At 42.1% G+C, this 22,049-nt stretch overlaps 3 protein-coding genes across 4 annotated transcripts in view; all 3 read right to left on the minus strand.

The window, feature by feature from the left end:
- The window catches only part of LOC115281618 (keratin-associated protein 4-12-like), a 3,663-nt gene extending 1,502 nt beyond the window's left edge, over positions 1-2,161 (minus strand). Inside the window, exon 1 of the mRNA XM_029927033.1 lies at positions 1,588-2,161. Coding sequence (XP_029782893.1) covers positions 1,588-2,161 — 574 coding nt within the window. The remainder of the gene's footprint in view (positions 1-1,587) is intronic.
- A 6,604-nt stretch (positions 2,162-8,765) lies between these two features.
- LOC115282540 (keratin-associated protein 4-12-like) lies at positions 8,766-9,263 on the minus strand. The gene has a single exon (XM_029928617.1). The coding sequence runs from the start codon at positions 9,261-9,263 to the stop codon at positions 8,766-8,768; it is 498 nt and encodes a 165-aa protein (XP_029784477.1).
- A 9,758-nt stretch (positions 9,264-19,021) lies between these two features.
- LOC115282777 (keratin-associated protein 4-7-like) lies at positions 19,022-21,011 on the minus strand. Of its 2 annotated transcripts, XM_029928951.1 has the most exons (2): positions 21,004-21,011; positions 19,022-19,442 (listed from the first exon to the last, which is right to left on the minus strand). In XM_029928951.1, exons 1-2 carry the CDS (start codon positions 21,009-21,011, stop codon positions 19,022-19,024), a joined length of 429 nt encoding a protein of 142 aa, XP_029784811.1. The 2 variants fall into 2 exon arrangements, with proteins under 2 accessions (XP_029784811.1, XP_029784810.1); XM_029928950.1 differs by lacking the exon at positions 21,004-21,011 and having other exon boundaries at positions 19,022-19,513.
- Between the last annotated feature and the right edge of the window lie 1,038 nt (positions 21,012-22,049).

Below are 22,049 nucleotides of genomic sequence, written 5' to 3' on the forward strand. Positions count from 1 at the left end.
TTAGAGTATGGACTAGGCGTTGCTCACACGGATCTGCAGTTAATTCTCCCAGTCTAAGTGGGGGCCACACCTGGGATCTACACTCTGCATCCGCCAAGGGTTGTCCAAAGGTAGTGATAAGTGATATAGGAGTACAAAGACCTAACCCCTTTGCCTTCAAGAGGAGCAGGTCCGTGACACAGTCCATACATACTTCTCGAAAGTGGGGTCAGATTGTAAGGGTGCTATTGACCTGAAACCGCATTTTGTCTTAGCTGCTTTTACTGCTTTACCTTGCTTCCCTCCCTTCCTGATTGATTTCTCCAGACAGCACTTCCTTACACATCGCTTGTGCAGGAATACATTTTAGTTTCTGTAGTTTTTTTTTTTAATGCAATGTAAGAATCACATTTGGGGATGGTCTCCCTTAAACATAGCCTCTATTAGGGAGACGGTTCCTAATTTGGTGAGCTATGTTACTTGTGGCTTCTGTCCTGTACTTCAGGATATATGACATATTAAAAATAAGAGACAAGTAGTCTAAAACCAAGTGTGTAAAAAATGTAAGAAGAAACAGCATCCTGTCAAAAGATTTAGTGGTTTGGTGGAGAAAGCTCGAGTGTTGACTATGTCACCATTGTGACCATTCATATCCTATGGAAATTGTAGAAGGCACTGTTACTGAGATTTGCAACTCTGGTGTTAGGTTGACATCAGGATCAGACCCCAAAACAGAAGTTTGAGACCAAGTTGTTTGTTTGGGGGATGATCCCAAGCAGCGCTGTAGGGAAACTGAGAAGTGATCCAGGGAAGGGATGGAAGCCAGTGCAGATTGGTTTCCAGAGCAGGTGACTCCTGTGAGCAGCTGGGGTTTGTTCAGTGCTACTGAGCCCTCTGGTCTCACATGCCCCACTCGAGGGTCAAGGGGCTAGAGCGCTTATCCACCAAGTCCTGCCCATTGGTTGAGCACTTTCCCCAGAGACTTCCTTCCCTACTCTGTCCTGTGAGATCTGCTCCTTTGTATAGACAGAGTGCTCCGCTGAGAGTTCTAGATGCTTGTGGTAAGCCCCCTTCCTGCACTGTTAGCATGGGAAGTGCTGAGGTTGTAGAAGTAAAAATCCTGAAGTCACCTTCCATGCTTCCTAGATCGCAGAGAATAGTAGAAGACCTGATGGCTAAGGGTGACAATTCATAAAGGAAAAATAATGAGACACAATTTGTTAAATTAGTATGCCTGGAAAATTAAGATTTATTTGACATATAGAAATATCTCCATACAGAAAACATGGCAGTAAACAGTTTTATCAATTAGGATGACATGTTAACATGACATGTTAGATATCAGAGAAAATTCAAACTTTGTATTGACTTGGGAAGGAGGTCGTAACCTAGAGGTTGGAGGGTGGTGGAGGGGTGGATATTCGGAGGCCAACTCTGTTGAGAACTCAGTGGGAACTGAGGTTGTACAGTTGGCCTCACATGATTCAGCTCCCAGTTGAACTACATAAAAGAGGCTGGCTGATGAAAGATGGCAGGGTCCAGGTCAGGGTACTCAGCAGCAGCAAGAGCCACTAGAGCAGGTTGGATGGTGGCAGGGGGTCTAGCAACAGCTGGGGCGGCAACAGCTGGACACACAGCAGGTGGGATGGCAGCAAGTGGTCCTGCAGCATGTAGGACGGCAGCAGCTGGAACCACAGCAAGAGGGGCGGCAGCAGCTAGAGATGCAGCAGCTGGGCCTGCAGCAGCTGGAGCCACAGCAGCTGGGGCGGCAGCAGGTGGTCCTGCAACAGGTGGTCTGGCAGCAGCTGGGGTGGCAGCAAGGCTGGCAGCAGCCGGAGCCACCACAGCTGGAGCCACAGCAAGAGGGACGGCAGCAGCTAGAAATGCAGCAGGAGGGGCGACAGCAAGGCTGGCAGCAGCTGGAGCCACCACAGCTGGATGCACAGCAAGAGGGACGGCAGCAGCTAGAAATGCAGCAGGAGGGGCGGCAGCAAGGCTGGCAGCAGCCAGAGCCACCGCAGCTGGAGCCACAGCAGCTGGGGCGGCAGCAGCTGGACACACAGCAGGTGGGGCGGCAGCAGGTGGTCCTGCAGCAGGTGGTCTGGCAGCAGCTGGGGCGGCAGCAGGTCTCCTGGCCACAGCTCTGGTCAGAGCAGACGGAGCCACAACAAGAGTTGACCATGGTGTCAGAGGGTGGAGGTTCTGGGTGAATTTCCAGGAGAGTGAGGGCTTGAGTTTGGAAGTCTCCTTGTGCCATGGCCTCTTATATACTGCCAGGACAGGGTGATTTGTCAACACAAATTCCTTGTGTTTGTTTACCTAATATTTAAGTAATTATCAGATTTCACAATAATGTTTGTCTATGTAATGGTTTAAGCTTGTGGGAAACAATATTTTCTTTTCTAGATGTGATAAACTCTATCTGGTCTGCTTTTCCTTTTGACTACACCCACTGGCATCCTCTGGACCACTCTTTCCTTCTTTTCCTCCACAGACAACTTCGTGTGATAGGTGGCACTTGCAATTACAGCTTTCTGTCCCCTCCTACATCCCCTAGCAGGATGGGATTAGGGCAATCCCATTTTTGGTTGTGCATTTCTTCAAATCATCAATGAGGAGGAAATCACATCTGCATTGTGTGGAGGTGGCATGGGACAGGAGGAAAAGGTCCTCTTTTATGGATCATTTTTGAGTAATGAGGAAGGGATCAACTGCTTATGAGCATGTGATGTACTGACCTCTGCCCCTGGAGTGGGTTTTCTTGGTTGTTTCTAACTTTGGATCATGTTCTCTACCCCAAAACCACATAGACAATTACCTCTATGGTTCCCATTACTGTCATGATTTGTAGTGCATTGAGCATTAATATTGCCATCATATATTTTGTGTTGCATTTCTCTGGATGGTCTTTAGATTCTGGAACACATAGCCTCTTCTTTATTCTTGTGTAATTCTTAATTAAAAATATTTTTCAACGGAGCACAAAGGATGTTGCATAATCAGAATGTGCCTCTCCTCAGAACTTACCTCCATAGTTAGGAGATCTGTAACACATGTTTGTTTGGATACCTTCAAAATGTGCATGGACTTTAGTCAATTCAAGTTCATTCAGTTACTAATTCTACTTATTCTTCATTTAGTGATAATCCAATTTGAGCATGAAGCAGGTCATCTGAGGGGCTTATTAAATCTGGTTGGGACAAATCCCAGAGGTTCTGAATACAGAGGGAGCCTGAGATTCAGCCTTTCTAACCAGTACCCAAATGATGTTGATCCAGAAGGCCCAAGGGCCACACATAGAGACCTACTGCTTTGTTCTGTTCATTGATGCTCTGAGGACGTGTCTCTATCAAGTTCATGCCTCTTTATAAAGCCAACTTGTTGAGTGAATTATCTGTGATATACACATTGCAGTTATTGATGTTCCAACTACAGTTTTGGGTCTCTTCCCCAGGAATTTAGACTGCTGAGAAGCGCCACTGTACACACACATATAGATAATTGCAGCATAATATGGAGAAATATGTCAAAGGAGTTCACAGAGTGTAATTTAACTAAAAGAATTGTGTTTAAGGCAAATCAGCCAAGATGACCGTTTGCTTAAGACTTAGATTTATTCATAAATAAATAATTTAGTCACAGTTTCTTGTTTACCTTTTATGATTTATTTTACAGTTTAAGTGGAGTTTACACACATAGAAATTCATAAATTCTAAGTGTAGTCATGCATAGTGATGAGTTTTGATACACAGAAGCAGGACTGTGCAATCCCCACATGTATCAAATGAACATTTCCATTATACCAAAAAGTGCCTTAGTAAAGTCCCCAGTACCACAGAGGCAATCACTGTTTTAATACATTTTTCACTATAGATTTGTTTTGATATAGACCTTCTAATGATATGTAGTATATATAGCAAAACCTTGGACTGCTAGTAACTTGCTCTGCAAGTGTCCTGCAAAATGAGCAAACATTTCTAGTAAATTTTAACTTGAAAAAGGAGTGATGTTTTGCGAACAAGTAGTACATAATACCAGATTTCACATGATTGCAACTGAGCCAGTAGTCCTTGAAATTCACTTTGATACAGGAGTACCTTGGATTACATGCATGTTTCCAGAATGAATTATGCTTACAAACCAAGGGTTTACTGTATACTGTTTACTAAAGCATATATAATTTCTCTTCTTGTCATATCTGTGAGAATCATAAACATTGATTCACTAGTTCATTCAGTGTTGCACTAGAGAAGTACCAAGACTTACCTTAACTATTACCAATAAGCTTCATGGTATGCAAAACAGCATTCCTTAAGCTTGTCTTTCATTTTATTATTTTTTAAAAACTTTATTGTTTATATAGTTTTGAGAGAGACAGACAGAACGTGAGCAGGGGAGGGGCAGAGATAGAAGGAGACACAGAATTGGCACAGACTCCAGGCTCCAAGCTGTCAGCACAGAGCCTGACGTGGGGCTTGAACTCACAAACTACAAGATCATGACCTGAGCCAAAGTTGGACGCTTAACCAACTGAGCCACCAAGGCACCCCAAGCTTGTCTTTCATTTTAAATCTTCAATAGAGTATGCATTTCAGTTCACCCTAAGTTTTTAAAAAAACATTTTATGTTATGTAAAATGTACATACACTGAAAAGCATGCAAAATATAAGCATGAATGAAAAAAACAATTATGGAGAAAACACCTATGCACCCAAAGATTGACTAAATTAATAGAACATCATTACCACTAAGAAGGCTTTTGAAATGTATTTATATGAACACAGTCCTTTTTACACCCTACAGATAATTACTGTGCTGACTTTTCAAGTAACCCTTTAATGTGCCTTCCTTACAGGTTTATGACCTAGGTATACACACCTAAAAATATAGTTTCATTTTACATGTTTCTTAATTTTTATATGAATGAAATCTTACTGTAAATGTGTTTTGATTCTTTCACCCAGTATTATGTAAGAGTTCTGACAGGCAGACTCCAAGAAGGCCCAATAATTTCCACCTCTTGGTGTTCAGAGTCTCATGTAATTCCCTCCCCTTGAGTAACTTGCTTCTAAGCCTCAGGATATAACAACATCAAGCGATTGAGTTACAAAAGATTGTGACTTCCATCTTAATGCCAACTCTTTCTCTCTCTGTCCCTGGCTTTGATGAAGCCAGGTGCTATGTGGGAAAGATCCTTGCAGCAAAGAACTGAACACAGTCTCCATTCAACAACCAGCAAGGAAGCAAGGTCTTCCCTCCTGTGGCCTGTGAGAAAATGAATCCTGCCAATGACCACATAAGTGAACTTGGAAATGGAGTCTTCCCCAGTCGAGACCTCAGATGAGACCCCAGTGCCAGCCAACATCTTGAGTGCAGTCTTGTGAAATCCTATGAAATGGAGAGTCTAGGTGGACCATATCTGGATTTTGATAATCAGAAACAGAGAAAATGAGTATCACTCTAAGCTGCTAATTTTGAGGTAATATTACATAAAAATAGATAACCTGTACAGATTTATCTAGGACCATGGTGCACACAAGTGAGAAGAGAGGGATCAAAAAATGCAAAGAAAAATTGAAATGCAGGGACGCCTGGGTGGCTCAGTCGGTTAAGCATCTGACTTCGGCTCAGGTCATGATCTCACAGTCCGTGGGTTCGAGCCCTGCATCGGGATCTGTGCCGACAGCTCAGAGCCTAGAACCTGCTCAGATTCTGTGTCTCCCTCCCTCTCTTCCCCTCCCCCACTGGCTCTCTGCCTCTCAAAATAAAATAGACATTAATAAAACATTAAAAAAATAGAAATGCTAAGATGAATATAGTCATAAGGTTACAAAGCCCAAGTACCCATTCCCGACGACGGTCTGGAGCACTCTCTTTACCTTGCTATTAAGGCATCATCAGGTACCAGTGTCAGCAGTATCTTGGGGAAGGAGTATCTATTCTCTAAAGTACGAGGTTGTGGTAGGGATTGCTGTGATCAAACTATGCTCCCTAGGAATAATGGGGATGGTCATACCTCTGAATGACAGAGTCCATGTGGTACGTTAATTATAAGAAGTAATGTGGGTATAATTCTGTGATGACCAACAAGGTTGGAATGACAAAGGGGGCAGAATGATACGTGACCCTCAGGGATCTATGACTATGGATAATAGAGTATGATGTCCTTCATAATAATATATATACAGCCAACTCAGGTACACCTTTGTATCTGTGCGTGTGTGTGTGTGTGTGCGCATGTGCACGTGCGTATGCACCTGTGCACCTGCATGTTCACTCATGTGTGTGCACACATTTAAAGAGTATAGCAATAAAAAAAGCAAAGGCTGAAGTCATTGATTCAATGTAAAGTCATGATCCATGACACAGTTATCAGACTTCAAGCTATGGTTTTCACAGACCTAGAAATGACTAACACAAAAATAGAATCACTAAGATGAAGGCATTTCTAGACTAAAGGACCACAAGAAGTGTACATCATAGGATTTCATTAGTTTTTGCCCAAGGAATCTACAGCCACTATCTCAGAGTAAGCTGAAATACTCATATGTTTGCAGGCTATTGGACATGGGATCTGAATTGAACTCATTGCTGGATACCCACAATCATTCATGGCCCCTATTTGAATACCTTGGTCTAGAGTGAGAGTTAAAGAAGTTTCCCCACTATCTTGTCCCAGTGATCCACAGGGGGGAATTTGTGCCTCCTCCTACCATAATGGTAGGCTGTGTACATCTAGAGGTCTCAACTCCAAGACAGGAAAGCTAACTGGAAGGGATATGGTATAGTTCTGACTAGAATTAAATCTCTGACTGCCACCTTATCCCTTTGGACTTCTAGTGGCAGGAAATCAGCAGGCAATATTAGGAGCTATGGGGGCCAGAAGGATTTTGTTTAGCATTGAGGTGGTCCAGAGAGGGCACCGGTGGTATTCCTATTCCTCACATTAACTGCAGATGGGCAAGTAGTTGTAGCCTTAAGAGGACATAGGAACCATGAGCTCAGGACTCTCAGGGTTGGGGACAAGAAAGTAACTGCCTCAGGCAAGTCAGCTAAAGGAGTAGAGGAACTGCCCACTAACCCTTATCTTGTCGGATTTTAGATAGTGTGACAAATCACATGGAACAAGGTTAGTGAGAGAAATCCATAGACATTAGCAGAGCCAGGGATAAATATATGATGTCCCATCAGATGCTCTTTGCCATAAATGCGCTCATCCACAGGGTAGTGGGGGTGTTGACTACAGGCGCCTCACACTGTTCACCCACACTATTCTACAGTTAATTCTCGCAGACTAAGGGGGGCCTCACCTGGGGTTCTTTCCTCTTCCTCCTTTCCACCCACCAAAGAATGTCCAAAGATAATGAGAAGTGACGTAGGAGTACAAAGGCCCAACCCCTTCCCACTAAGACGAGCAAGTGGATGGCCCAGTGCATACCCCTCATCTGTGGGTCAGAATATGAGGGTGGAGTTGAACTGAAACCACACTTTGTCTTAGCCTCTTTTACTACTGTATGCTAACTCCCCTTTATTACTGATTCTGGTGAGAGTATTTCCACATGCTTTACTTATGCAGGAATACCTACTTTAGGCTCTGCTTTTTTTTTTTTTAAAGCAATATAAGCATCACAGGTGGGGGTGGACACCTTAAAAATACCTCCTTTAGGGAGACAGTTCCTAACATGGTGAGCTGTTTTGCTTGTAGGAGTATGTCCTGTCCCTCAGGTGTATGATCTTTTAAAAATTGGACAGAAGTAGTCTAAAACCAAATGTGCAAAAACTGTGACAAGAAATAGCATCCCATGAAAAGATTTAGTGGTTCAGTGGAGAATAAGTTAGAGAGTTGACTACGTCACCATTGTGACCATTTATTTCATATGGAAATGTTTGAAGGCACTGTTACTGAGACTTGAAACATTGGTGGTAGAGTGACTTCAGGGTCAGACCCCAAAACAGAGGTTTGAGACCAAGTAGCTTATTTGGGGATGATCCCAAGCAGTGCACTAGGGAAACTGTGAGGTGATTCTGGGAATCAATGGAAGCCAACCCTGAAAGATTTCCAGAGTAACCAGGTTTTGTTCAGTGCTACTGAGCCCTCTGGTCTCTCATGCCCCACTCGAGGGGAAGGAGGCTAGAGCACTTATCCACTAAGTCCTGCCTATTGGTTGAACACTTCTTCCAGAGACTTCCTTCCCTACTCTGTCATGTGAGATCTGCTCCTTCATGCAGAGGACCTCCACAGAAAGTTCCAGGTGCTTGCCATGAGCCACCATCATACACTGTTAGCATGGTAAGTGTGGAGGTAACAGAAGTGAAAATTCTGAAATTGCCTGCTGTGATCTCCTCTTTATGCAGAGAACACTAGAATTGACAGCAAAGGGTAACAGTTCATGAAAGAAAAATATGAGACACAATTTTTTATATTTGTATGCTTGAAAATAAGATTTATTTGATATATAGACATATCTCCATACAGAAAATTGGCAGTAACATATATCAGAATGACATGTTAACAGATATCAGAATATTCAACCTTTGCATTGATATGGGAGGGAGATAGTGACAAGGAAGTGAGGAGAGTGGGATGGTGTCTATGTATGTGTGTGTGGGTATATTCAGAAGCCAACACAATTGAAAAATCAGTGGGAACTGAAGTTTTATACTTAGCCTCACATGATTCAGCTCACAGTTGACTACATCAATACTGGCTGATGAAAGACAACAGGGTGCAAGTCTGCAAACTCAGCAGCAAAAGCCACCAGAGCGTTTGGGTTACAGTAGTGAGTCTAGCAACAGCTGGGGCGGCAGCAGCTGGACACACAGCAGGTGGGACGGCAGCAGGTGGTCCTGCAGCAGGTGGTTTGGCAACAGGTGGGGCGGCAGCAGCTAGAGATGCAGCAGCTGGGGCGGCAGCAGCTGGAGCCACAGCAGCTGGGGCGGCAGCAGGTGGTCCTGCAGCAGGTGGTCTGGCAGCAGCTGGGGCGGCAGCAAGGCTGGCAGCAGCTGGAGCCACAGCAGCTGGGGCGGCAGCAGCTAGAGATGCAGCAGCTGGGCCTGCAGCAGCTGGAGCCACAGCAGCTGGGGCGGCAGCAGGTGGTCCTGCAGCAGGTGGTCTGGCAGCAGCCAGAGCCACAGCACGAGGGGCGACAGCAGCTGGACACACAGCAGGTGGGGCGGCAGCAAGTGGTCCTACAACAGGTGGTCTGGCAGCAGCTGGGGCGGCAGCAGGTCTCCTGGCCACAGCCCTGGTCAGAGCAGACGGAGCCACAACAGGAGTTGACCATGGTGTCAGAGGGTGGAGGTTCTGGGTGAGGTTCCAGGAGAGTGAGGGCTTGAGTTTGGAAGTCTCCTTGTGCCATGGCCTCTTTTATACTGCCGGGACAGGGTGATTTGTCCACACATCTTCCTTGTTTTTATTTACCTAATATTTAAGTAATTATCAAATTACACAATAATGTTTGTCTATGTAATGGTTAAACTTGTGGGAAACAAAATTTTCTTTTCTAGATATGATAAATTCTATCTGGTCTGCTTTTCCTCCTGACTCACACCTAATGACATCTTACCAAGCACTCTCTCTGCATCTTCCTCCACAGTAGGCTTTCACGTGATGGCTGGCATTTGCAATTACATTTCTTTCCATCCCTTCCTACATCCCCTAGCAGGATGGGATTAGGGCAATCCTATTTCTGGTTGTGCCTTTCTTCCAATCATCAGTGGGGAGGAAAACCCATCTGCATAGTGTCGAGGTGGCATGGGACAAGAGAAAAAGGTCCTCTTTTATGGATCATTTTTGAGCAATGAGGAAGGGAGCAGCTGCATATGAACATGTGATGTTGCTGACCTCCACCACTGGAGTGGGATTTCTTGGCTGTTTTGAACTTTGGATCATGTTCTCTACCATGTAGACCATGTAGACAATTACCTTTATGTTTCCCATCACTGTCATGATTTGTAGTTCATTGAGTGTTAATGTTTTCATCATACATTTTTGTGTTGCATTTCTCTGGAAGGTTTTAGATTCTGGAAGACATAGCCTCTTCTTTATTCTTGTGTCATTCCTAATTAGAAATATTCTTCAATGGAGCAAAAAAAATGTTGAATAATCAGAATATGCCTCTCCTCAGAACTTATCTCATAGGTAATCTATAGTACACATTTGTTGGATCCATTTGAAATGCGGTTAGTCAATACAAGTTTATTTTGTTACTGTTTTGAATTATTGTCCATTTAGTGAGAGTCCAATGCAATCAGATGATGCAACCAATCATCTGAAGTGCTTATTAGAAATGGTTGGTACAAATTCCGGAGGTTCTGAATACAGGGGAATCCTATATTTGGCATTTTTAACCAGTATCCAGCTGATGTTGACACTTAAGGCCCAAAGGTGACACTTAGAGACCTACCTCTTTGTTCTGTTCATTCAAGCTTTGAGAAACTACCTCTATCAAGTTCCCGCCTTTTATAAAAGAGATTGGTTGAGTGGATAATCCAAGATACACACATGTTGCCAGTTTTGGAGTTGTAAACATGATTTAGGGTCTCCTCCCCAGAACCTTACAGACTGCTGAAACACCCCACTCACACACACAAATACAAACAACTGCAATATAATATGGAAAGATACAACACATGAAATGAGTTAACAGTAGTGTAATTTAAGTAAAAGAAATTGTGTTTAAGGCAAATCAGCCAAGATGACAGTTTGGTAAACACATAGACTTATTCATATAATTAATTTAGTCATTGTTTCTTGTTTACATTTAATTATTTATTTTATAATTCAAGTTGAATTTACAAACATTGAAATTCATAAATCTTTAGTCATCCATAGTGATGAACTTTGATACATAGTAGCAGGTTCACGTAATCCCCACATCTATCAATAGAATGTTTCCATTATATCAGAAAGTCCTTTTGTAAAATCCTTACTACCATGGAGGCAGTCACTGTCTTAATATGTTTTGAACTATGAATTTGTTTTGATCTAGACCTTCAGATATAGTATATATTAGATATAGTATAGATATATTACTATAGAATATATAATATCTTCTGTTTGGCACTGTTAAATTGTCTTCTACCTGTGAAAATCACTAACATTGATACATGTATCTTTACTTGATTCTGTGCTATACTAGACAAATACCAAGATTTATCTTAACTATTACCAATTTATTTCATGATAGGGTGACCAAGCATTCCTTAAGTTCATCTTTCATTTCTTTTTAACTCTAGTATTTTATTTTATATCATTTTAAAATTTTATTTAAGTCTATGCTAGTTAGCATACAGTGTAATAATGGTTTTGGCAGTAGAATTTAATGACTCATCCCTTACATAAAACACCTAGTGTTCATTCTAACAAGTGTTCTTTTTAACATACATCACCCATCGAACCCATCCCCCTACCCAACACTTGTCCAGCAAACCTCAGTTTTTTTCTCTGTATTTAGGTGTCTCATGTTTTGCCTCCCTCTCTGTTTTTTATCTTATTTTCCCTTCCCTTTCCCATGTTTTTCTGTTTTGTTTCTTAAGTTGCACATGCAAATGAAATCATATGGTATTTGTCTTTCTCTCACTGACTTATTTTGCTTAGCACAATACACTCTAGTTCCATCCAAATTGTTGCAAATGGCAAGATTTCATTCTTTTTGATTGCCACGTAAGAATCCATTGTGTATGTGTGTGTGTGTGTGTGTGTGTGTGTGTGTGTGTGTGTGTCCATTCTCAGTCAGTGGACATTTGGACTCTTTCCATAATTTGTTTTTTTTTTCTTATAGTTTATTGTCAAGTTGGTTTCCATATAACACCCAGTGCTCTTCCCCACAAGTGCCCTCCTCCATGTCCATCAGCCACCCTTCCCCTTTCTCTTCTCCCCCTTCAGCCCTCAGTTTGTTTTCAGTATTTAAACATCTCTCATGATTTGTCTCCCTCCTTCTCCCTAACTCTTTTTCCCCCTTCCCCTCCCCATGGTCCTCTGTTAAGTTTCTCCTGTTAGACTTATGAGTGAAAACATATGGTATCTGACCTTCTCTGCTTGACTTATTTCACTTAGCAGGACACCCTCGAGGTCCATCCACGTTGCTACGAATGGCCAGATTTCATTCTTTCTCATTGCTGTGTAGTACTCCATTGGATAGATAAACCACATATTCTTGATCCATTCATCAGTTGATGGACATTTATACTCTTTCCATGATTTGGCTATTGTTGAAAGTGCCACTATGAACATTGGGGTACATATGCCCCTATGTATCAGCACTTCTGTATCCCTTGGGTAAATCCTTAGCAGTGCTATTGCTGGGTCATAGGGGAGTTCTATTGTTAATTTTTTGAGGAAATACCACACTGTTTTCCAGAGCGGCTGTACCTGTTTACATTCCCACCAACAGTGTGGGAGGGTGCCCATCTCTCCACATCCTCACCAGCATCTATAGTCTCTTGATTTTGTCCATTTTAGCCACTCTGACTGGCGTGAGGTGGTTTCTGAGTGTGGTTTTGATTTGTATTTCGCTGATGATGAGTGACGCTAAGCATCATTTCATGTGTCTGGTGGCCATCTGGATGTCCTTTTTGGAGAAGTGTCTCTTCATGTCTTCTGTCCATTTCTTCACTGGATTATTTGTTTTTCGGTTGTGGAGTTTGGTGAGGTCCTTGTAGATTTTGGATACTAGCCCTTTATCTGATATGTCATTTGCAACTATCTTTTCCCATTCCATCACTTGCCTATTAGTTTTCTTGATTTTTTCCTTGGCAGTGCAGAAGCTTTTGATCTTGATGAGGGTCCCAATAGTTCATTTTTGCTTTCATTTCCCTTGCCTTTGGAGATGTGTTGAGTAGGAAATTGCTGTGGTTGAGGTCAAGGAGGCTGTTTCCTGCTTTCTCCTCTAGGGTTTGGATGGCTTCTTGTCTCACATTCAGGTCCTTCATCCATTTTGAGTTTATTTTTGTGTATGGTGTAAGAAAGTGGTCTAGTTTCATTCTTCTGCATGTTGCTATCCAGGTTTCCCAGCACCACCTGTTAAAGAGGCTGTCTTTTTTCCATTGGATACTCTTTCCTACTTTGTCAAAGATTAGTTGGCCATACATTTGTGGGTCCAGTTCTGGGTTCTCTATTCTATTCCATTGGTCTATGTGTCTGGTTTTGTGCCAATACCATACTTCCTTGATGATGACAGCTTTGTAGTAGAGGCTAAAGTCTGGGATTGTGATGCCTCCTAGTTTGGTTTTCTTCTTCCATATTACTTTGGCTATTTGAGGTCTTTTGTGATTCCAAACAAATTTGAGGATAGCTTGTTCTAGCTTTGCAAAGAATGCTGGTGCAATTTAGATTGGGATTGTATTGACTGTGTAGATTGCTTTGGGTAATAATGACATTTTAACAATGTTTATTCTTCTGATACATGAACATGGAATGTTTTTCCATTTCTTTGTGTCTTTTTCAATTTCCTTCATAAGTCTTCTATAATTTTCATCGTACAGGTCTTTTACACCTTTGGTTAGGTTTATTCCTAGGTATTTTATGGTTTTTTGTGTAATTGTGAATCAAATCCATTTCTTGACTTCTCTTTCTGTTGCTTCATGATTGGTGTATAAAAATGTGGCCAATTTCTGTATGTTGATTTTGTACCCTGCGACTTTGCTAAATTCATGGATCAGTTCTAGTAGGCTTCTGGTGGAGTTGGTCAGGTTTTCCATGTAGAGTATCATGTCATCTGCAAAAAGTGAAAGTTTGTCTTCATCTTTGCCAATTCTGATGCTTTTTATTTCCTTCTATTGTCTGAGAGCTTTCCCCCTGAGATCAGGAACACGAGAAGGATGTCCACTCTCACCACTGTTGTTTAACATAGTGCTGGAAGTCCTAGCATCAGCAATCTTTCCATAATTTGGAAAGATTTATTTCTAATTTTTCAGGAACCTCCATACTGTTTTCCAGAGTGGCTGTACCAGTTTGCATTCCCCCCAGCAGTGCCATAGTGTTCCCCTTTCTCCACCTCCTTGCCATCATCTGTTATTTTCCAAGTTATTAATTTTCACTGTTCTGACAGGTGTGAGGTAGTATCTCATTGTGGTTTTGATTTGTATTTCCCTGATGATGAGTGATGTTGAGCCATCAGGATGTCTTTTTTTGAAGTGTCTGTTCATGCTTATTGCCCATTTCTTCACTGGATTACTTGTTTTTCAGGTGATGATTTTCATAAGTTCATTATAGATTTTGGATACGAACACCTTATCCAATATGTCATTGCAAGTATCGTCTCCCATTCTGTCAGTTGCCTTTTAGTTTTTTTGATTGTTTCCTTCACTGTGCAGCAGCTTTTTATCTTGATGAGGTCCCGATAGATCGTTTTTGCTTTTGTTTTTCTTGCCTCTAGAGACATGTCTAGTAAGAAGTTGCTGTGCCCGAGGTCAGAGAGGTTGGTGCCTGTTTTCTCCTCTAGGATTTTGTTGGTTTCCTTTCTACGTCTTTCATCCATTTTGAGTTTATTTTTGTGTATGATGTAGGAAAAGGGTAAGGTCATCTTTCATTTTAAATCTTAAATAGAGTATATATTTCAGTGCACTCTAAATTTTTAAAAACTCTTTCATATTATATAAAATGTACATATACTGAATAGCAGACAAACTATGCATACATGATAAAAAAAAAAGTTTTGAAGTAAACACCTATATACCCAAAACTTGAATCAAGGAATAGAACACTGTTACTCTCAAGAAGGCTCTTGATACGTCTTTTCTTGGACATAATCCTTTTTCTACCTTGCAGATGATTACTGTACTCACTTTTCAAGTAACCTTTAATGCGTTTTTCCTCACAGTTTTATTACCTAGGTATTCACACCAAAAATATAGCTTCATCTTATAGGTTTCTGAATTTAAACAAAGTTTTTTTTAACATTTACCTATTTTTTGAGAGATGGAGGGGGTGGGGGAAGGGCAGAGAGAGAGGGAGTCACAGAATCTGAAGCAGGCTCCAGGTCCTGAACTGTCAGCCCAGAGCCCCATGTGGGACTTGAACCCACAAATTGTGAGATGATTACCTGAGCTGAACTCAGATGCTTCACTGACTGAGCACCCAGGCGCCCCTCTGAATTTTTATATGAATGTGTTTTAATTCTTTCACTCAATATTATATAAGAGTTCTGGTAGGCAGCCTCAAAGAAGGCCCAAAGATTTCTACCTCTTAGTTTTCATGGTCTCATGTAATTCCTCCCCCTTGAGTAACTTGGCATCTAAACCACAGGGTATGACAACATCAAGTGATTGAGTTACAAAAGATTGTGATTTTCATTTTTTAATGTTTTTATTTATTTTTGAGAGAGAGAGAGACAGAGACAGAGATAGAGCACAAGTAGGGTTGGGAACCAGAGGCAGAAGGAGGGCACACAATCTGAAGCAGGCTTCAGCCTCTGAGCCATCAGCACAGAGCCTGATGCAGGGCTTGAACTCATAAGTACTAAGATCATGACCTGAGCTGAAGTCAGACACCCAACAACTGAGCCACCCAGGCACTCTGTGATTTTCATTTTAAGGCCAACTCTTTTTCTCTCTCTCACTGGCTATGTGGGAGAGATCCTTGCAGCAAATAACTAAGCACAGTCTCCATTCAACAACCAGCAAGGAGTTAAGGGCCTCCCTCCTGTGGCCCTAGAGGAGCTGAATCCTGTCAATGACCACATAAGTTTACTTGGAAATGGATTCTTCCCCAGTCATGACTTCAAATGAGACTGCAGTGCCTGCCAGCACCTTGAGTTCAGCCTTGTGAAATCCTATGAATTGGGAGAGTCTAGGTGGGCCATTCCTAGTTTTTGGATCCATGGAAACTGAGATAATAAATGAGAGTCACTTTAAGCTGCTAAATTTTGAGGTAATGTTACATAACAGTAGATAACCAGTATAGATTTATGTAGGGCCACAGCACATACAGGTGAGAAGGGAGGAATTGAAAGGTGCAGAGAAGTAGAAATGCTCAAATAAAATTATAAAGTCACAAAGCCTAACTGTCTATGTTCTCTTGGAAAGATCAGGAGGTACTCTCTTTACTAAGATATTATAGAATCCTCAAGTATCACTCCCTGTCAACTAGGTACTGAGATAGTAGTGCCTATTCTCTAAAGTCACGTTGAGGTGGCTAAATTATGCTCCCTAGGAAAAATGGGGATGATATTATCTCTGAATAGCAGAATCCAGGTGGACATTTCACTCTAGGAAGTTCTTTGGGTATAATTATGTGATTGCAAACAAGGTTGGAATGAAAAAGGGGGCAGATGATGTGTGTCCCTCAGATCTATCAATATGGATTATAGAGCATGATGTCCCTCATAATAGGATATAGGCAGCCAACTCAGTTACACCTTAACATAGGTGTGTGTGTGTGTGTGTGTGTGTGTGTGTGTGTGTATGTGTGTGTGTGTGTGTACATGTATTTAAAAGAGTCTAAGAATAAAAGGACAGTGGCTCAGTTGGTTAAGTATCTGACTCTTGATTTTGGTCAGCTCAAGTCATTATCTCACAGTTCGTGAGATTGAGACCTGTGTTTGGTTCTGCAGTGACAGCACAGAGTCTCTTTGATATTCTCTCTTTCCCTCTCCCTCTCCACCTCTCCCCCATTTGTGTGCTCATTCTCTCTCTCACTCGCTCTTTCTCTCAAAATAAATTAATACTTTTTTTTACAAAAAAAAATTAAAATAACACAGGCCAAGATCATTGATCCAATGGAAATTCACGATTCATGACACAGTTTACAGACTTCAGGCTGTTTTCAGTCCTGAAACACATTAACTCATCAATAGAGAGGCCAGTCTTTTAAGATAAAGGACACCACATCAAGTGCATATCATAGACTTTCTCTATTCCTTACCTAAGGAGTATAGCCATTGTCTCAAGGGAAGCTGGAAAATGGATATGTTTGCAGGATGTTGGACATGGGATCTGAGTTGAACTCATTGCTGGAGACCCACAATCATTCATGGCCCCTATTTGAATATGTTGATCTATATGTGAGAGTTAAAGGAGAAGTTTCCCCTCTACCTTAATCCCAGTGATCCATCCCAGGGAATTTGTGCCTCCTTCTATCATAAGTTCTGACTGGACTTAAACCTCTGACTACCACCTTATCCCTTTGGGCTCCTAGTGGCAGGAAATCAGCAGGCAATATTAGGAGCTATGGGGGCCAGAAGGATTATGTTTAGCACTGAGGTGATCTAGAGGGGCATTCGTGGTATTCCTGTTCCTGGCATTAACTGCAGATTGGCAAGTAGTTATAGCCTTAAGAGGACATAGGAACCATGGGAATGGTCATTGCATCACGCAAGTCAGCTAAAGGAGAGGAGGAGACACCCAGTGACTCTGGTTTTGCAGATTTCTCTAAAAATTGTGACAAACCACATGGAGCGAAGTTAATGTGAGAAAGCTATAGACATAAATAGGGCCAAGGATAGATATATGGTATCCCATTCCAATCTTCTTTGCCATAAATGCCATCTTCCACAAGCTAGTGTGAGTACGGGCTATTAGTGTTTCTCGCAGATTACCCACACTGTTCTGCAGGTAATTGTCTCAGCTTAAGGGGGACTGTAATTGGAAGTCTGCCTCCTCCACCCTTTCCTCCCACCAAGAGTTGTCTAAAGGTAGTGACAAATGGTGTAGGAATACAGAGGCCCAACCCATTGGCCTTAAGAGGTGCAGGTCGATGGTACCATTCACACCCCTCACCCACGCTGGGCAGAATTGAAATGAAACCACATTTTCTCTTTGGTTCTTTACTACCCTGTCCTGATTCCCCTTCATTACTGATTTCTCATAAGAGAACTTATACATCACTTGTACAGGAATTCCTGTCTTAGGTTCTGCTTATTTGAATATGATGTAAGAATTACATTTTGGAATGGCTCCCTTAAACATAGTCTTCTTAAGGGAGACAGTCCTTAATATGGGGAGCTGGGTTGCTCATGGGAGTTTGTCCTATCCCTCGGGATATATTATGATATGAAAAGTTCAGAGACAAATAGTCTAAAATCAAATGTGCAAAAACTGTAAGAAGAAACAGCATCCTGTGAAAAGATTTAGTGGTTCAGTGAGAATAAGCTCGGGAGTTGACTGTATCACCGTGTGACCATTCTTCTTAGCTTTTTGAAGGCACTGTTACTTAGATTTGGAACACTGGTGCTAGGGGGACCTCAGGATCAGACCCCAAAACAGAGGTATAATGCCACGTCTGGAGGTGATCCCAAGTAGTGTTGGAGGGAATCTGTGAAGTGATCCAGGTAAGGGATGGAAGCCAATCGAAATGATTTCCACAGAGATGACTCTTGTGGGCAGCTGGGGTTCCTTCAGTCCTACTGAAGATGTCAAGGGGAAAGAGGCTAAAGCGCTTAATCCACCAACTGCTACCCATTTGTTGAACACTGCTTTTAGACACTTACCTTACATCCATACTTTTGACCTGCCCCAGACTTGGTCCTTTATCTACACAAAGCCCTCTGCAGAGAATTCCAGAAGCTTGTTGTAAGCAACCATATTCCAATGGTAGCGTGGCAAGTGCTGAGGTGATAGAAGTGAAAATCCTGAAAACACCTGTATGGTCAACTCTTTCCACAGAGAACATTAGAATAAGTGACAGCTAACAGTGACAGTTCTTGAGGAAGAATAATGAAATGAAATTTCTCATATTTGTATGCCTGGAAATTAAGATTTATTTGATATATAGAAACATCTCCATATCAGAAAATCTGGAAGTAAACAGATATATCAATTAGGATAACATGTTAATAGATATCAGAAAAAATTCCAACTTTGTATTGATTTGGGAGGGAGATAGTAACATGGAGGTGGGGAGTTGCAGGTGAGGGGGGTGATATTCAGAGATCAACTCAGTTGAAAATTCAGCCAGATCTGAGGTTGTGCAGTTGGCCTCACATGATTCAGCTCCCAGTTGGACTACATGAAGGAGACTGGCTGATGAAAGACGGCAGGGTGCAGGTCAGGGTACTCAGCAGCAGCAAGAGCCACCAGAGCAGGTGGGGCGGTGGCAGGGGGTCTAGCAACAGCTGGGGCGGCAGCAGCTGGACACACAGCATGTGGGGCGGCAGCAGGTGGTCCTGCAGCAGGTGGTCTGGCAGCAGCTGGGGCGGCAGCAAGGCTGGCAGCAGCTGGAGCCACAGCAAGAGGGGCGGCAGCAGCTGGAACCACAGCAAGAGGGGCGGCAGCAGCTGGAACCACAGCAAGAGGGGCGGCAGCAGCTAGAGATACAGCAGCTGGGCCTGCAGCAGTTGGGGCGGCAGCAGGTGGTCCTACAGCAGGTGGTCTGGCAGCAGGTGGGGCGGCAGCAAGGCTGGCAGCAGCTGGAGCCACAGCAGGAGGGGCGGCAGCAGCTGGACACACAGCAGTTGGGGCGGCAGCAGGTGGTCCTACAACAGGTGGTCTGGCAGCAGGTGGGGCGGCAGCAAGGCTGGCAGCAGCTGGGGCGGCAGCAGGTCTCCTGGCCACAGCCCTGGTCAGAGCAGACGGAGCCACAACAGGAGTTGACCATGGTGTCAGAGAGTGGAGGTTCTGGGTGAGTTTCCAGGAGAGTGAGGGGCTTGAGTTTGGAAGTCTCCTTGTGCCGTGGCCTCTTATATACTGCCAGGACAGGGTGATTTGTCCACATAACTTCCTTGTTTTGTTTACCTAATATTTAAGTAATTATCAGATTTCACAATAATGTTTGTCTATGTAATGGTTTAAACTTGTGGGAAACAAAATTTTCTTTTCTAGATGTGATAAATTCTATCTGGTCTGAGTTTCCTCCTGATTCACACCCATTGGCATCTTCCTGACCACTCTTTCCTCATTTTCCTCCACAGTAGGCTGTCACGTGATAAGTGGCATTTGCAATTTCATATCCTACTCCCCTCCTGTGTCCTCTAGAAGGTGGGATAAGAGCCATCATTTTCTGGTTGTGCATCTCTTCCAATGAACCATGGCATGATTAATGATCTGCATAGTATGGTCATGTGACAAGAAGAAAAGGTTCTCTTTTGCAGGTCACTTTTGAGCAAAGGGGCCAGCTCTGTATTTATATGATGTTGCTGATTTCTAGCCACTGGAATGGGTTGTTTTTTTTTTTTTTTTTTTTTGGATGGTTCTACCTTAAATCGTGTCTTCTACTCTAAAACCATGGCAGACAATAATTTGTATGGTTTCCATTGCTTCCATGCTTTGTAGTTCATAAAGTGTTATCTTTGGTGTCATATATGTTTGTTTTTATTTCTCCAGATGCTCTTATATTGTGGAAGACATTGATTTATTTTTATTTCTTATCTCATTCTTAATAAAATTATTCTGCATCAAATTCTGCAAAAAATAAATAATCAGTAAGTTCCTTTCCTGAGGACTTATCTTTAGCTGGCAAATCTACAGCAAACATTTTTGGGATTTATTTGAAATGTGAATGGATTTTATTTTATTTTATTTTTTTCAGAAAAATTCCTCAATTATTTATTTTTTTAAATCGTTTATTATCAAATTGATTTCCATACAATACCCAGTGCTCTTCCCTACAAGTGCCCTCCTCCATCACCACCACCTCTTTTCCCCTCTCCCCCTTTCCGTTCAACCCTCAGTTCATTTTCAGCATTCAATAGTCTCTCAAGTTTTGCATCCCACTCTCTCCCCAACTCTCTTTCCCTCTTCCCCTCCCCCTGGTCCTCCATTAGGTTTCTCCTGTTTTCCTGTTAGACCTATGAGTGCAAACATATGGTTTCTGTCCTTCTCTGCCTGGCTTGTTTCGCTTAGCATGACACTCTCAAGGTCCATCCACTTTCCTACAAATGGCCATATGTCATTCTTTCTCATTGCCATATAGTACTCCATTGTGTATATATACCACATCTGCTTGATTGACTCATCAGGTGATGGACATTTAGACTCCTTCCATGTTTTGGCTATTGTTGACATTGCTGCTATGAACATTGGGGTACATGTGCTCCTATGCATCAGCATTTCTGTATCTCTTGGGTAAATCCCTAGTAGTGCTATTGCTGAGTCATAAGGGACAAATTCAGGAGCGCCCAAATACATAAAACAATTAATCACAGAAAGAAACAATCTTATTGACAAAAATGTGCTAATTGCAGGGGACTTTAATACTCCACTGACAGCAATGGATAGATCAACCAGACAGAAAATCACTAAGAAAACAATGGACCTGAACGACACATTGGAACAGATGGAACTGATAGATATATTTAGAACTCTGCATCCTGAAGATAGGAAATTCACCTTCTTTTTGAGTGCACATGACACATTCTCCAAGATATATCACATACTGGAGCATACAGCAGCCCTCCATAAGTATAAACAAATAGAGATCATACCGTGCACACTTTCAGATCACAATGCTATGAAACTTGAAATTAACCACAGGAAAAAGTCTGGAAAACCTCCAAAAATGTGGAGGTTAAAAACCACCCTACTAAAGAACGATTGGGTTAATCAGACAATTAGAGAAGGAATTAAAAAATATGTGGAAACCAACGAAATTGAAAATACAATAATCCAAAATCTCTGGGACGCAGCAAAGGCAGTCCTAAGAGGAAAGTATATTGCAATCCAGGCCAATCTCAGCAATCTAGAAGAAGCACAAATTCAAAATTTAACAGAGCACCTACTGGAACTAGAAGGGAAGCAGCAGAAGAAACCCAGCCGAAGAAAAGAAATAATAAAGATCAGGACAGAAATAAACAATATAGAATCCAAAAGAACAGTCGAGCAGATCAATGAAACCAAGAGTTGGTTCTTTGAAAAAATAAACAAAATTGATAAACCTCTAGCCAGGCTCCTCAGAACGAAAAGAGAGAGCACCCAGATAGACAAAATCATGAATGAAAAAGGATCTATTATCACCAATCCCTTAGAAATACAAGCAATCATCAGAGATTACTATGAAAAATTATATGCCAACAAACTGGACAACACAGAAGAAATGGACAAATTCCTAAATGCACATGCACTGCCAAAATTCAAACGGGAAGAGATAGAAAGCATGAATAGACCAATAACCAGTGAAGAAATCGAATCCGTTATCA

The sequence above is a fragment of the Suricata suricatta genome, chromosome 17, assembly GCF_006229205.1.
Source record: "Suricata suricatta isolate VVHF042 chromosome 17, meerkat_22Aug2017_6uvM2_HiC, whole genome shotgun sequence".
Taxonomy (NCBI): Eukaryota; Metazoa; Chordata; class Mammalia; order Carnivora; family Herpestidae; genus Suricata; species Suricata suricatta.